This window comes from Podarcis muralis, chromosome 1 (genome assembly GCF_964188315.1).
Source record: "Podarcis muralis chromosome 1, rPodMur119.hap1.1, whole genome shotgun sequence".
Classification (NCBI taxonomy): domain Eukaryota; kingdom Metazoa; phylum Chordata; class Lepidosauria; order Squamata; family Lacertidae; genus Podarcis; species Podarcis muralis.
Window position 1 is genome coordinate 23,372,340 of NC_135655.1, and position 16,845 is coordinate 23,389,184.

Sequence of the window (16,845 nt, forward strand, 5' to 3'; positions counted from 1 at the left end):
TTCTATTGTTTTACTTGGGGGGCAGCTGCACCTATGCTGTTGGGAGTCCAAAATATCTGGATTTCTTCCAGGAAGAAGAGCAAGTGAGTCTGGGCCGAACAGCATCGGCCTTTTCTTGGCCTTGCCCCACCCCCAGCCGGCAGCCCATTGTCCTGCCGAGATGGGGGCAGGGCGATGGCCACCCTGTAACCAGGTGGGTGGCACCTGGCCAGGTAATCCCACGCGGTGTCGCAAACTGTGTGAGGAGGTGAGTGGACATTGTCTTACTCGATCGGGGAGGGGGGGGGAGGGGGCTGCACCCATGCTGTTGGGAGTCCAGAATATCTGGAGTGGTTTCAGGTTAAAGGTAAAGGTAAAGGGACCCCTGACCATTAGGTCCAGTCGTGGCTGACTCTGGGGTTGCGGCGCTCATCTCGCTTTATTGGCCGAGGGAGCCGGCGTACAGCTTCCGGGTCATGTGGCCAGCGTGACTAAGCCGCTTCTGCCAAACCAGAGCAGCGCGCGGAAACGCCGTTTGCCTTCCCGCCGGAGCGGTACCTATTTATCTACTTGCACTTTGACGTGCTTTCGAACTGCTAGGTTGGCAGGAGGGTTTCAGGTTGGCAAAGGCTAAATAGTGAGCCCATTTGAAAGTAATGCTAAACCGTGGTTTAGCACTAACTTGATGAGACTCCATGAGCCTGAGCAAAATATGGGGCTCATGCATTTAGTTTAGTTTCACTTTCAAAGAATCTCTGTTTAGTGTTATGGATGACTTGAGGATTGTGGTTTATAACAAAGCTATGGTCAGCACAGGAGCAGCTAACTAGGAGCACAGTTTAGCAACTAACCAGTGCTTTGTTGTTAACCAAGATCTGCAGCTGGTATGTAATGCTAAGCCAAGAGCTGACTGCTGGAGTGAGAGTGTCGTTGCCAACCTCAGGGTTTTAGAATCCCCACATACTCATACTTGATATTCAGGCCAGTAGAAGTTTAGGATTGGAGTTGTAATGACCAGCACACTCTTCCGAGGTTTGGGAAAGACTCAGAGAGTGTGAGCTGCCTCTACAGTAAGCCCCAAAGGTGTAGGTTGAACGAAGAAGTGCTGGGACAGTGGCTCAGAACCTTTAAAAAAGTGATTTCTTTAGTGCCTCCCAGGTTCCCTCCCATCTGGGGATGCAAGAGTTAGTGGGAGGTTGGTGGCAGCAACTCCTGTGCTGTGGAGTAAAACCTACTGGCAGCACACCAGGACTGTTGTGTTGCAGTTGCGCAACGAAGGGAGTGTGAGAGCCTCTCTTGGGCACCCACCACTATTGTCACATATGGAACAGGAAATAGACATTGAGATGAATAAAAGGAACGTATGAAGATCAATACTGTGTGTGTAAGTTGACTTGGGAGAAAGGTAGTAACTTGGGTAATTTCGATTTATTCCTTTGTGTGATCACGCAGGTAATCATGGCCAATATACAGAACAGAAGCCCTAAGCCAGGGCCTGCGGCACATGAACAAGAACTTGGATATTTTTTAGAAACAGGACTTCAGAGAGCCCATGTCTTGTACTTCAAAAATGGGTAAGACTTAGTTCAATATTCTCCTTGATCATAAATTTAAGAATCTGCCAGAAAGTGAAGTAGGCCAGCCTTGGGTTATGTCTTAATATTTCAAACGTATAGATACTTTGAAAATATTAACTCCTTCGTGACAGTCAATTTTTCATTGCACAATAATTTGAATTGTGTGCAAAATAGATCCTTCAGTATGTTTTATGGGAATGTAATCGGTTACAAAAAAAATTATTAAAGATTTCCCCATTTGGTGGTAAAGTTTTAGTAATGAAGAATGCTAGAAAAAGAAGAGTTGTTGATCTTAAAACTTTTTCCCCAAATCTCTTCAGTTACCACTTATTTTAATATTGTGCTGCAGGATAAACGTGCATGAAGACCAACAGTATGTATATGCATATTTCCATTTGTGACTACTCAGTAGATCCTTGTAGACTCCGCATGTCAGGTCATCCATAATTTTGCAATAACCTTCCCTAAGAATAGTTTACTAAGGTATATAAGAAATCCAAATGCTACAGAAAATGAAGAAAGGAATTCAAGCCTCTGTTCATTTTTGAAGGCTTCAAAACTTGGTGCACTAGGTTTTAGATTAGTTTGCTACTCCCACAACCCTCTGAAAAATGTGACTTTATAGGAAGAGTAGAATATCCTGCTGTGTTGGTAAACTGTGTTTGATATAAATGTCGTAGCTGGTGAAAAGCACTCCAAGTTTTGAAACATAGCATGTAATTGCTCATTTGAGTTTTATAGGTCCCATTTTTAGTGTTTTGAGAACCAATATGGAATAATGCATGGCCTCTGAGTTGTACTGTAGTTCTGATGCCATTATTTAATTGGACGAAAAATGGAATATTAAGATTTCATTTTTCGAGTACCCCTAGTAAATAAAGTTGCCAGGGGGGAAGGTGAGGAAGGAAATGTTGTGCTCTATTTCAATTTTTAGTGGGAAATACTGGAAAAGAATGAGCTACAGAATGCATGTTCCTAAAACTTTGCACAGGAGAAATATAGGAATTTTCTTATTTAAGTACACAGATAGTTTGCGTAGTATGGACTTAGGGTTGGTGGGCTGATCACAGTGAACTAGTTTTATTCCAGTTCAAGAAACTAGTAGTGGACTCTGGTCCACAAAATAAATTTGTTAATCTTTAAGGTGCCTCAAGACTCCTTGTTGTGTTTTCTGCAACAGAAACAGACTATCACGGCTACTACTTGGTAAATTATTCACCCTGAGAATTCATTTCTTCCTATAAAACATCAATTACTAGCTGGCTTCTGTTCTGAAGAATTAAGGCCATTTCCTACACTCTTGTGTTTGTTCCTCAGAGTGAAGGTTTCATACTTAATTAACCCAAGATCTATGAATATGGCCCTTTCAACCATCCAGTTTTCATTCTGGAAGTAACTTGGTGCAATCTTACGTGAAAATGCTAGATTTAGAAGTGGCTTGTAGATATGTTACCAATATAAGTGGCGAAGGCTGGGTGTTTGACCTCTTCAAAAACATTTGCCTGATCATGTGTTTTTAAAGTATCAACATCGTGGCAACAAATAAGATTATATGTTGGTCTGGCACTAACTGCAAATTAACCACACAAATAACCACAGCTGCTATTGTGAAATAATTACATTAATTCTAAAAATGTAATGAATTGTATATTTTATTGCATTTTTATTCTGTTCTACCGAGACCTGAAGGGGGTTCCCCTTCCCCCCATTTTATCCACACAACAACCTGATGCAGGTTAGCCTGTGTGTGTGTGTGTGTGTGTGTGTGTGTGTGTGTGTGTGTGACTGGTCCAGCACCACTTAGCGAGCTTCAGGGTGGAAAGTGGGCACGAACCTTGTTCTCCCTGATCTTAGTCGGACATCTTCTCACTAGGCAGTGTCTTTTACCATTGATGGTTGTTTGTTTGCAGCTATAGGAGAAGCTTTGCTTTGCTGCTATATTTGCCCATGGCTTCTGCCCTTGCAAATTACACCATCATTACAGGAAAGAAAGAAAGAAAGAAAGAAAGAAAGAAAGAAAGAAAGAAAGAAAGAAGAGAGAGGGGGGGGGAGAGAAAGGTTACCATCTACACAATTCCATTCCATTTTTGGAATATTTCACAGTATTTGATTATGGTCAAATAATAAGTGGTCAGCTGAAAATATTTGACTAGTCAAATGACTGGCATGTCAACCAAATAACATGCTATTTATATGTTGTTGGAATCCATCTGCCTCAAGAGACAATGGAGTGCACCTCTGGGGGTGAAATCAGACCTCTGCACGGAAGTGACCTCCACAGGATGCCAGTCTGGGCAGTGTGCATGGAGATCCTGGGCTGCACAGACGACAAGCCCCCCCCCCCCCCCCGTCTTGCTGATGTGCTCCAAAGAGAAGCAGAATAATCTGTTTGGCACCAGCTTGGCTGCAGGAGATGCCGGAAGGAAGCATACACGGCGCCATCCCACCGTCTTAGGGACTCCACTCTGGATTTCTGTAGGGGTTACGCCTTAGGCTTTTCTTCTCCCAAAGATATCTCAAAAGGCAGTGCAGGTTTAGAGTGTTCCTTCTCCTAGATGGGCTACTTCTCCAGATTGATGAGCTTCATCTGTCCTTCACTTCCCTCTACAGCATATGCAGAAACCGCCTTCTTGACTGTTGGACCCTCTCTTGGTCTCAATCTGCTCATTCTGCTTGAACCCTTATTTGCATGCAGGGAAAATCCCCAACTCACTCAGGGTTTGAGACCCATTGGCTTCCGTCACCTGGTCTAGCCAGCATGTCAATCATTTAGGATTGTACACCATTCCAGGAATTGAAGTTATGCATTGCAGTTATGTCTCGTTGTAGCGTGTTTTTCTAGGTATATCTGTTTTGTAACTTACAATTTTCATTGCCATAGTGCAAACACAAATACTTTTTTTGAAGAAGGTCTTCAAATCAATCCTTACTCTGAGTGATAATCTTGAACAGTCATGACGCATGGCACTTGGTTTGGCTATTCCAATTTAGGCCCCATTGATTTGATATCCCTTTGTGCAGGAATCTTTATTTTCTCCTAAATACCCCATTCATTGTCTTCCCTTATAAAGATGGTCATTGCTTTCTTTTTTCATACATGGCCAGTCTAATGGGGGAAAAACATTATATTTTGGGCCATTTCACACATTTCTATTTTTTTAGCTGCACAACTCATCTGTTTTAAATGCACACTTGAAATGGATTATGTGAATGCAGTAAATGTGTCACAGAGCAGTTATTGACTGTGGTTCCCTGTTGAGTGTGCCCTTGGTGGCAAACTTGTCTACCTGGGTGCAACATAAAATGGGCCGAAACACAGAAAATCCTAGGATGTTTTCATACACTTTCTGCTGGTGCTTCTTTGTATTCACAGCTGTGACACATGTTACATTTTTAAAAATGTGTGTTTTCCAGCTGTCTGTAGGAAAGGGTTGCAGTGGAAGTAGGAGTTTGGCACAGCTTTAGCATTTTCATAAATGATAAACTGTTATGTACTGAGTTGAATAGGATCTAAAATGCAGCAGCCTGATTGGTCCTAGAACAATAGGATCCAAAATGCAGCAGTCTGATTGGTCCTAGAACAATAGGATTCAGAATGCAGCAGTCTGATTGGTCCTAGAACAATGCAGCAGTATGATTGGTCTGCAGGAGCCACCCAATCCAGCTCCAGATGGAAGTGAATCCACAACCTGATTGGCCTACAGGAGAAGTCCAGAATTAGCCAATCACATGCAGCCCATTGTGTAAATAATGTATATAAAGCAGATACTTTGAGGGGACTTTCATTCCTCCTCACCACTATGAGCTGAATAAAGAGCATGAAATCCACTCTCGACTCTGAGTATATTTCATAAACCATTGAAAATTTGATTGCATGTAAAGAGATACTTTTAAAAGCATTAAATGCAGGGTTGAGTTAGGAGTGAAAACTCTGTCATTTCTCACAGATTTGGCTTCCAGAGTTCTTTGGGCAAAGGCCCTGCAGTTGAGTCTGTCTGAATGCATTTGAACTTTGTTGAACAATGTGAATGATTGCACTCTCACCATGTTGATCACTATTGCTGTGTTTATTGGAGTGTGTATGAGTGGGAGAAAAACACTACAGTGGTGCCTCGCAAGACGAAAAGAATCCGTTCCGCGATTCTCTTCGTCTTGCGGTTTTTTCGTCTTGCGAAGCAAGCCCATTAGCGGCTTAGCGGCTTAGCGCTATTAGCGGCTTAGCGGGCTTAGCGGATCAGCTGATTAGCGGATCAGCTGATAAGCGGCTTAGCGGATCAGCTGTTAAGCGGCTTAGCAGATCAGCTGATAAGCGGCTTAGCGATCAGCTGTTAAGCGGCTTAGCGGATCAGCTGATTAGCAGCTTAGCGATCAGCTGTTTAGCGGCTTAGCGGATCAGCTGTTAAGCGGCTTAGCGGGTCAGCTGATAAGCGGCTTGGGAAAAAGGGGGGGGAACCCTGCAGGAACTCGCAAGACATTTTTGTCTTGCGAAGCAAGCCCATAGGAAATTCGTTTTGCGAAGCACCTCCAAAACGGAAAACCATTTCGTCAAGCGGGTTTTCCGTCTTGCGAGGCATTCGTCTTGCGGGGCACCACTGTACTTGAAAAATATGCAAAGATACTAGCATCTGTAAAAAAGGTTAGACTCATCGCACTGGTGGGTGTTGTATATTGTTGCTTATTGAAGCGGAATAATTTATCTTAAGGTGGACCAAGTGATCCATTTAATTGGTTCCATTATTAGCTGTTTCTGTGAAGGTTTTCTTTTAAACAGAAATGTTAACCTGCTGTTAGAGACACTAATGAAACTTTGAAGATCCATTACCTTTTAGGTAAACTGAAACAGCAAGTAGACATGGAAAATCAATTATCTTCCCGAAGTCTGACCCCGTTTTATAACCATATATAATTTGTACACTTCAAGTTGTCATTAATTTCTTCTCCCCAAAAGAAGAGAAAAATGAAAAAAAATAACGGTATTGTATTCACTGGCTGCGGTCGCATGTCATGCTATACCATAGTTTAGTATGACATGCTCAAGCGGGAATGAGCCATAGTGAGCCTCAGGCTTGTGTGCTTTGTCCCTCTCATCCTGTCACTGTCATACTATAGTTACTGAAGCTGGCTTGTTTAAACTAAACATAGTTAGGATTAATCACAGCAGAAGGGAAAGCTCCAGACTCCCTCTCTTGACTGCATGGGAAGAGCGGATCATGTGAGTTCAAGGATTGTGGTGACTCATTCCTGCTCATGCACATCATATGAAACTATGGGTTGGTGCCAATATGCAAATGCAGTCTCTCTTTCATAACAGTATTCTGAATATTAAAATTACATTAAAGACTATGGTATCTGAAGAAGTGTGCATGCACACAAAGCTCATACCAATAACTAACTTAGTTGGTCTCTAAGGTGCTACTGGGAGGAATTTTTTTAATTTTTTTATTTAATTTTTTAAATTTTATTTTGTTTTGACTATGAACAGAGTTATTATTCATAATAAGCAACTTTTTTTGGTTGCTTATCCAGTTGTCACTTTGCCCAGGGGGTCTTGCTCCGACCCTCAGTCCAAAGTGGTAAAAGTCTTTTATCAAAGCACTTTCCCAAGAGAGCAGGGTTCAAGGTCTGGCACGGAGAATCAGTTGTAAGTCCACAATGTGATCCAGCAGCAAGATCAGGAAACAGTCAATAGGTCAGTGTCACATTGATATATCACAGGTTGAATATCCCAGTAAGGCAGGTAACTAGAATGGAGAAAAAGGAACTAGAGGCCTATGTTGTTTCCAGCAACTGGCAAACTCAAGAGCGAGACCTGATATACTGTGGCTTCCTAGACCATACCCATACCGACCCAAGGATTGTTTCCTCACAAGTGGAGTGACAAATCTTGGTCCATATGTTTATGCTATGTTGTTGTTCTTGGGCCTAGCCCTGGCCTTTTGGCATTCTTGAGGACAACTGGGTGGCCCAATGTCTCCCTCTGACAGTTCCAAGGGGTCTTCAACTGGTCTTCCAGAAGAAGACCTATCAAGGTGATCCTCAGCACTGGTTCTAGAATACCCCACCTGCTCCCCAAATGGAATATCTAGTTAATCATCTGAAGACCCAGTGCCTGGCACCAAGTCAGAGCTAGGTCTGTTTTACAGTTTAAAGGAAGGGATGTCATAGTTTTGGATTTCCGCAGGACTTAGTAGAACCCTGTTTGTCTCCTTCCTGCTGGATACACATGGGAGTAATACACCAATCCAGAAAACGAGAAATCTATATGCACCTCACAGCTCTGCTCATCATAATATCCACCCCCTAGAAAGGGAAGCCTGGATTGGGCAAATGAGAGTCACCCACAACCTTCCTAGTTTGCTTCTTGTTCATTTACCGGTGAGAGAGGAAATGGGAGCTCTGTTGAGCCCTGCAGAGATCCTTCCATGTAGAGGTAATGTACGTGAGGCCAGAAGAATATCATGCCTATCTCTCTATACTGAATTCGGACTCATTTATCACCATGCTGATGACCAAGTGTGCAAAGCTACTCTTTGCAGTCACATTCACATGAGTGACAATTTATCAACAACTTCAGCATTCAGGCATAGCCCAGCTTGTATTAATTGGCTCAAGGGGAGAATGAGAGCCATATTGTTTTATCTTTTGCAAACTACTCTTCACTGGCATTTACCTCCTTCCTTGCCTTTCTCTTTTAATTAACTTGGAATCTCTTTCTGCAACGATCATCATTCTTTCTCATTGCTCTGATCGCATCACTCTTTGCTTTATATCCTTGGGTATGACTTTATATACCTGGACTGACTCCCTGCAACTTTTAGGCTGGTTTATTAACAGGGGTAGTAAATCAGTTGTTTTCCCTTGCCTTAATGGATAACGCTTTCATTAGAACTGCAGTGAACAGAAAAATAAGTCTGAATCAAAGGGAATAGAACATCTCCTTAGACATTCAGGGAAGATAACCTGTTCGGGATATTGTTTTGCATTTCCTAAAGCTGCTTGTACCATGTCATGCATTCTCAGTGTTGTCTGAAGCTGATTTTGGAATGGAATACCAATGAGAAATTTCTATACTATAATGCCTAGATGTTTCACAATGAAATTCCACACTGTATTTTTTAAATGCAGAATGAAGCATTTCTGCTATAAAGTCAAGTGAACAACAACAGAATTTCCTTTCATTAATTTCTAACTTTTTTAACCAAGTTTATGCTCAGTGTTTGAATGACTTCCACATTTTTGTGTGGTTAATAGTTTGAACCTGCAAATTTGTTAAATTGCTGTTGTGCAGGGTCAGTAGGATTGTAAAAGTCTTTTATTGGCTGACACTATGGACTTAATTTGGGGTTCTCTCTAAAGGCTGTGAAGAAACAAGATATGCTTTAAGCAATAGCAATGGTGTTATTTAAAAAGCAAGATCTTCTGTTTTATTTCAAGTAGAATGGTTGTAAACCAGTAGCCTCCATCTTGAGACTGCTAGCTATGTGGCAGCTCCTACAGTAAGGGTAGATGGTGGACTATAGCTCTAGGTTACATAGTGAACAGATTGCTGTTCCTCCCTCTAAAGATTTCACAGGGTGATTTGCACTTCTATCATCACGAGTGACATCTCTCTCGCTTTGTTTCCCAACATTCCCTGTCATTTTACTGTTGAAAATTATGGTTATCTCAAACTCTGATCCTTTAGAACCATGGTTTGCAAACTTATTTTGAACTTGTTTCAGTCCATGATTAATGGGGAATCCTGGTTTGCGTTAACCAGAATTTATGTTGGTACACATGCAGTGACCTGGTTTGCATGTGACAGCCATGGTTGCCAGGAGCAGTCAAACCATGAGCTCGGTTTGGATGGCCTGCTAACGAAACCTTGGCTTATCCCCTGGCAGCACCAGGGGATGAGTGTAGCAATCACTATCACTTCTTCAGGAACCCACACGCTTACATGTTCATGTTAAGCCATGGTTTGGCTGAGCATGAACTGAGCGACTGTGAAGCAATGTTTAATGCTGGAGAGGGAGGGGGGATATTACTCCAGAGACGGGAAGAGGAAAGGAAAAGGAGCAAGTGTACTATGACTGCTTCCCAGTTTGCAAGCTATTAGAGCTGCAGATGGCATGGACCCTGTACCAGACCTGTCTTGGCCCTTTTGAACTTGCTCCTTCATTCTAACCTTTTGAAAAATGTCCGAAGGCATTTCTGTTTTCCTAGTGTTTTTAGGGGACTGGTTAATTCTAATTCAGCACATCATTTCTTCCTATACTCACTTTTCTCTGTTCTGTATTCACTGTGGTTTTCATTGGAATAGCATTTTGAGTGCTTATATATTTTTATTGAAGTTTGTAAAATGCCCTAAACACCAATTTAAGTATTTTTAATTTAAATGTTAATGCCCCACCACATAGCCTGTAATAGAGTGGCAAGTCCATGACAGTACTACATAAAGCAATCTTGTATCCTTTTTCCAGCTAATCATCTGCCAATAAGAGGTTGCAGGCTGTTTTTCGTTTTTGGTTTTTGTTTGTAAATGGCAAGGTAGTAAATCTTTGCAATTTTGGTGAAAGCTTTCTGACTTTTGTAATTAATACAGATTAAGGCTAGAAGTGGCTCTCAGCCCATTGCTCTGATTGCCTAATTGCATCTCCCCTATGTGCTATTGCTGCTGCTTTTCCAGCTTAGAAGCTTCCAAGTTTGAAAGGCACTGCTTTGTTTGAGGTGTTGAAGTCTTCTCAGGGTCTTGCTTTAGCTTACAAAGGTTATCAGAGCTGCTGCCACCCTACTTTTCAAAGAGGCTCTCCAAAAGCACTTGTTGTTGTTTAGTCGTTTAGTCGTGTCCGACTCTTCGTGATCCCATGGACCAGAGCACGCCCGGCACTCCTGTCTTCCACTGCCTCCCGCAGTTTGGTCAGACTCATGTTTGTGGCTTCGAGAACACTGTCCAACCATCTCGTCCTCTGCCGTTCCCTTCTCCTTGTGCCCCCAATCTTTCCCAACATCAGGGACTTTTCTAGGGAGTCTTCTCTTCTCATGAGGTGGCCAAAGTATTGGAGCCTCAGCTTCACGATCTGTCCTTCCAGTGAGCACTCAGGGCTGATTTCCTTAAGAATGGATGCGTTTGATCTTCTTGCAGTCCATGGGACTCTCAAGAGTCTCCTCCAACACCATAATTCAAAAGCATCAATTCTTCGGCGATCAGCCTTCTTGATGGTCCAGCTCTCACTTTCATACATCACTACTGGGGAAACCATGGCTTTAACTATACGGACCTTTGTCGGCAAGGTGATGTCTCTGCTTAGGCTCAAGTGATTCTGGGGGGACAAAATTACTTCTCAAGGAACTCAATCTCTGTGATATGAGGCAATGTGGTCGGTGCGTAGGACTAGGCTGTAGAATTAAACTATTTTAGACAAGGGTAAATTTATGAAGAGAGAGAGAGTTGACAGGCGTTTGAAAGATGGAAAAGGAGACACTGCTTTTAATGGGATTGAATGTGTGCTTGAATAATGCCTCATGCTTGCATGGTGGAGGATGGAGAAATGGTTTATGTGTAGAAAGCTCTGGCTTTTGTGAGTCTCGACTGTAGCCTGCTCTAGAAAAGGAACAGTGGCATCCATACTCTGCCCATTTTACCTGTGGTCTTGCGCACTGCTGAAATATGCCCCCCCCCCAGAAGGTTGCTCACTAGAAAATGTGGTCCTTGGCTGAAAAAGAAGGTTCCCTATCCCTTCTCTGTCAATTATGTGCCCCCATTGCAGAGAAATCCTAAACCAGCCCTAGAAAGAAAAAAACACAACAGCTTGTTTTCCTTTCAAGAGGTGATCTAGCTAGTTCACACCATTTCCCTCTCTTTAAAACAAAAACACGTAAAATGGATGGCAAATGCATGTTTCCATTGACTGGGTGGAAAGGGCGTTTCACCCAGTCGAGGGCAGAATTGACAAACCGGACTAATGAGGTTACAAGGTTAAATGTCCAATCCAAGGGGAGAATTACCCTGCTACGCTAATCCCCTTTGTATACGTGACTGTACACAATTTTCAGGAAGTTTGCAGGATGGAAAAACGGGGAAGCATTTGTAGATATCTTTATGTGAGGTGAAGTATGTGGAACAATCAGACATCTGGACAAGCAGGTGGTGGTTGTTCTTTAAAATGAAGTTGTTGACCAAATCTAAGGTTTAGGTTCCACCACTGCACCCAAAACAAACATGCACTGTAATGTTTTGCTGAGTACAGTGGTACCTCGGATTAAGAACTTAATTCGTTCCAGAGGTCCGTTCTTAACCTGAAGCACCACTTTAGCTAATGGTGCCTCCTGCTGCAGCCGCACCACCGGAGCACGATTTCTGTTCTCATCCTGAAGCAAAGTTCTTAACCCGAGGTACTATTTCTGGGTTAGCGGAGTCTGTAACCTGAAGCGTCTGTAACCTGAGGTACCACTGTATACTACTTTCTGCCACATCAGTCCAGGACAGAGGTTGATCAGTTGCTACTTTCTCAGGTCAAGGAGCCTCCTGGATTAGAGGCATGTTGCAGGAGTCCATAATTCCTTGCATGCTGTATGCGTTGCACTGTGACTTTTTCATCCCCCTTTTCTTTCCTTTTAAAACAAAAAGACAGAGGCTGCTCATGCGCAGTCCACATAATGCTGTGCTGTATATCCAGATCCACCCATTTAGCTGCGGGGAGCAGCTGCTCCTTTTCCGATGTCCACTGAGCCATTGGCAGATTACAAGTCCATCTCAGTGATGTATAAAAATGCCCTCTGGTCAGGACTTCCCCAGATTTAGATTGTCGTTGGTTGCCACGATCCCTTTCCCTGGCTTTGGAGGCAGGGATAATCCCCTGGCCTGCTCCTGATTCCAAGCCTGGAGGAATAGTGGAGGCTCAGAGCAGAGCTTTAGAAGTCCTGGGTGTTCCTTCAGAGTCAGAATGACTTCCTAGTGATCTCTGCCTGCCTCGCCAGGTCCAAGCTCATGAGAGGGTGGAGGCTCTTCATAGACAGGAGAAAGCATGGACACTCACCTTCTTGAGGGGCTTGTTGTGCTAAGCAAGGTGAGCATATCAGGACCCTTTGGTGATTTTGAAAACAAAAGCAGCATATTTGTATATTTGTGAAACTGTTAGATGGCTTTGGGTGGGATTCAGCTAATAAGTACCCTTTACAGGAAGCCCTGTGCAATATTGAATTTTGCTTCATCGCGAAGGATGTACATTTGTATAGATGGTAACCTTGGAGGCATTTCTGAACTTCTAAACTCATGGGGTTATAAATCCTTTCTTTAAAATTTAAACTCCCACTTTCGCATTCTTGTTTCTAGGGTCCTGCGTAAGCAGAGTGGGCCACTTTTCATTAGAAGTTGTGGAGCCTGGCAGTAAGTGAGCATGAAAACATGCGAACTGATTCACAGCTTCCTTTTAAATGGAAAATCTATTAGCAGAGAGTTTATCTGGTGAACCAGATTTCCTGAAAATTCCTGTACTAAAAACCTCTTAAAATGACCTTTGTCCTAGTTGTTACAGTAGTACATTTGTGACTGTGCTTTTGCAAGCTTTGTGTAAGGAACAGAAATTGTATTATCACGAGAAGAACCATGCGACGGCAGCCCATGTTAAACTATGGTTTAAAACAGCCTATGTTTTAATTTGAATGAACAATGTGCTGGTGCAAACTACTCAAAAGTTCCCATGGTGTTCCTCCCTTATCCTGCTGTTCCTGCTTTGCTACAAATGAAACAAGCCAGATACAGTGGTACCTCGGGTTACATACGCTTCAGGTTACAGACTCTGCTAACGCAGAAATAGTGCTTCAGGTTAAGAACTTTGCTTCAGGATGAGAACAGAAATTGTGCTCCGGCGGCGCGGCGGCGGCAGGAGGCCCCCATTAGCTAAAGTGGTGCTTCAGGTTAAGAACAGTTTCAGGTTAAGTACGGACCTCTGGAACGAATTAAGTACTTAACCTGAGGTACCACTGTACTGGCATGTCATGCCATCCAAACGGGCTTCTGGTTTGTTTTCCCAAATAAACGAAGAGTCGCAACCAAGGTTTGCTCTTTGCTAACTGCTTGTGTGTTGTTTGGGAGAAACAAATTGTGAACCTGGGTTTAGACAGTACAACAAACCAGACTCTGGCTTGCTTCACTCATGGCATGGCAGCAACAGGAATCGGGAGTGAGTGTCGCAGGAACTTTTGAGTAGAATGCATATTTCTTTTTCACATTAAAACATTGTTTCGAACAGTGGTTTAAAGTGACAGGCGAACCAGGCCAGTGTGATGTGACTCTTTAGAATACAATTATAGCTACCCTCCATTTCCGTTGCCAGGGTACATTTAAAATGAAGTCTGCTCTTCCTAAAATCCTCAAATCCAAAATATCTAAAAATACCGGCTGTGTGGGATGATAGTGCAGGATAGGGATGCAGTTTAGAGTACATTGATGTCCTGAAGTCAAATGTTTGATTCCAGAAGTCCCTTCTAAATTAGAGAATGTTTGTTCCCGTATACTAGTTTTCAGAATTATTATTTTTTAACAATAAGCTCTATTTCAATAGCCACTGTGGCTGTCCATTTGAATAAAGTACTCTCACAGAACAATCCCTTTTGTGGCACGCTGATTCATATTTAAACCTTTTCAAAAATTGATAGTACATCTTACATAGTAAAGTACTTGCATTAGTTCTTCATCACCAAAACCCTTTTGTTCCCTCTATGCTCCCATAGTGATATGGAGCCTAGATGCGCCCCAAACTGGCATATAACCCTCCGTCCAATCCCAAAGCAGCTTGAGAGAGAGTGGCCAGGAGTTGTTGGTTGTCAGGGTAGAAGCAGCTGCAGAGTTGGTACCATGGCGCCCCTTTCCAAATGGGGCCTTTTATCTCAGCAGCATGGATAGTACTACAAGGTGTCTCCTTCCCGCACCACTCTGGCAACATCAGAAACCCCAGGTCTTTGCCAATGTTGCTCCTCTGAGAAGATGGGCCAGTTATGGTTCTGAAAGAAGCTATACCTTCCATGTGACCAGGAACCTTGGATGTAGCAGAGTAGCACAGGAAGTTGATATTGAGTCCCATCTCACTGAGGTAATATTGGAACCATCTATTATTATTATTATTATTATTATTATTATTATTATTATTATTATTATACCGCCCTTCATCCCAAGGATCTATTCCAGCAGCAACAATATGTGTTTGCATGGATCATGTAGGGAGTCCCAGCTGAAATAAGAAAGATTTTTGGCAAGCCATTAGGAACATAGAAAGCTGCCTTTGACCAGCCCCTTAGTGTCATGGCTTGCCTACCTAATACGTTATCTTTTTTACCTGGAGATACCTGGGATTGAATCTGAAACATGCATGCACAGCTCTGCTACTGAGCTAGGATCGATCCTTTATAAGAGCAGTAGGAAACTAGAAGCTGCACTTTTGGTTTGGGTGCTTTTTAATTTTTATTTTGTTTAACATTCAAGAAGATATATAAGCCCATATTTTGCAATGATTGCGCGCGCGCGCACACACACACACACACACACACACAGCCATCTATTATTATTATTAGTTGGGATCTAAGATAAGAAGCTAACCTTCAGAATGGGGGACAGCTTACATTAGAGACCACTTTTGTTTAGATGGCAGTATTGAATTTTCCATATTGCTCATACACTGCTCGTTTAGCTATTGCCTGGGCTGAAATGACTAATGTTTTGTAAAACTGGATTTGGCGACTACTATCTCTGTACTTCTGCTTCGGTTTTCGGTTCTTTTGAACCCCTTGGTTTTCTGTTCCCTTTCCATAAACAGTGCCCAAAATCTCAGACAGGAAGTTAGAACAGACAGCAAGAGACAGTGTAGGTGAGAAGATGCTTAGCAGGTTAATTTCACTGTTTTATTTCTATTGTTAAGTGTAGAAGTATTTTGGTCTGATGATCTGCAGATATTATGCTACTCTGCACTAGGAAGTTTAATGAAGCAATTCAGAGACACTGCAGAAGAAAATATTGTAAGCCCTGACGCCACGCCAAAGTGCACTGCACTGCAAAATTATTGTTTTTATCCTGGCAAAAGTGCTGATTAACTAACTTGTGATGCATTTTAATCTTGCATCAGTGCACTGCCTGGGTCACAGGTGCCCTGGCACAATGTAAATCAGTATTTATTATGCTGGAGTGTAATTGTCTCAGCCAAATGGAGTTGGTGAGCTGGACCGTTAACTGATGCAAAAGTCTGCATTTCCTCTCCAGAATTACAAAACTGCACCATTTTGATATCTGCCTGGTTCGCATAATCAAGATAGCCATCTTTATAATGCCGAGAGTGTCTGAATTTTCATGTTTTGCACAAACATTAGAATTAGCATAGGGAATTTGCATAATTAGTTTGTTTCTTGATAACTCCAGGAAATACAATTTCTTCTCTCAGATCTTCTATTTGTGTCAATAGCATTTTCTTTTTCTCCTGCTTTTCTTCTCTCGTGTAATTCAGAGAAATTGCAGTGTTAAGTTACATCTTTATTTATGTTGATATATAAGGCATCCCTTCCACTTGCCCCCAAAACTCTTGGGCAGTTTTCCAAGGGGAAATTTCCCTCCTTTTAAGCCTAGTGATAAAGGGAGTGTAAGAGAATTAATTGTGTTCTCTTCTGGAACATCCTGCTGAGAAGCGGGGAAACATCCCAGAAGTCTCTGCTTTACTAGAGGTCATTTTAGGTCATTTTTACAAAGAGGTACCTGGGGGTAGCAGAGCTTAACTTGCTGTGGGGCTATAAAGAGCACAATGTGATGTTGATATATAGGAGCTTCTAGGATGATCTTCTATTATCCAATGAGGAGAAGAATGGAGGGTGTTCATCAAGCTTCCACTTCTTTATTGATGCCAGTGAGGCAACAAGGAGAATCAACTAAAGTTGCAGCTTCTGTAAAAGGAAGGGGGGAGCTGGGGCGAGCGTTCGAAACTCCCATTGTTCTAGGTGCGTTTTGCGACAGGGAATTTCATTAGTGCGAGCAGTTTCTGAGCTCTGGGCACACAGTACTGCGCCTAAGATTTCAGATTAAAACTGCAGAGTGGAAGGAAAGGAGGACCTTTTTCTGCCTCCCCACTTCCAGCCACTCTCTGAAGACTGGAGAAGAGGGTCTCTTAAGAATACAGTGGTACCTCGGGTTAAATACGCTTCAGGTTACAGACGCTTCAGGTTACAGATTCTGCTAACCCAGAAATAGTACCTCAGGTTAAGAACTTTGCTTCAGGATGAGAACAGAAATCGTGCTCCAGCAGCGCGGCAGCAACAGGAGGCCCCATTA

General features: G+C 42.6%; 1 protein-coding gene across 4 annotated transcripts in view; it reads left to right on the plus strand.

Annotated features, from left to right (window-relative positions):
- The window catches only part of TTC7B (tetratricopeptide repeat domain 7B), a 104,249-nt gene that overhangs the window by 18,993 nt on the left and 68,411 nt on the right, over positions 1 to 16,845 (plus strand). For all 4 annotated transcript variants that reach the window (XM_077924798.1, XM_028717729.2, XM_077924803.1 and 1 more), the window contains exon 5: positions 1,432 to 1,553. In XM_077924798.1, coding sequence (XP_077780924.1) covers positions 1,432 to 1,553 — 122 coding nt within the window. The remainder of the gene's footprint in view (positions 1 to 1,431; positions 1,554 to 16,845) is intronic.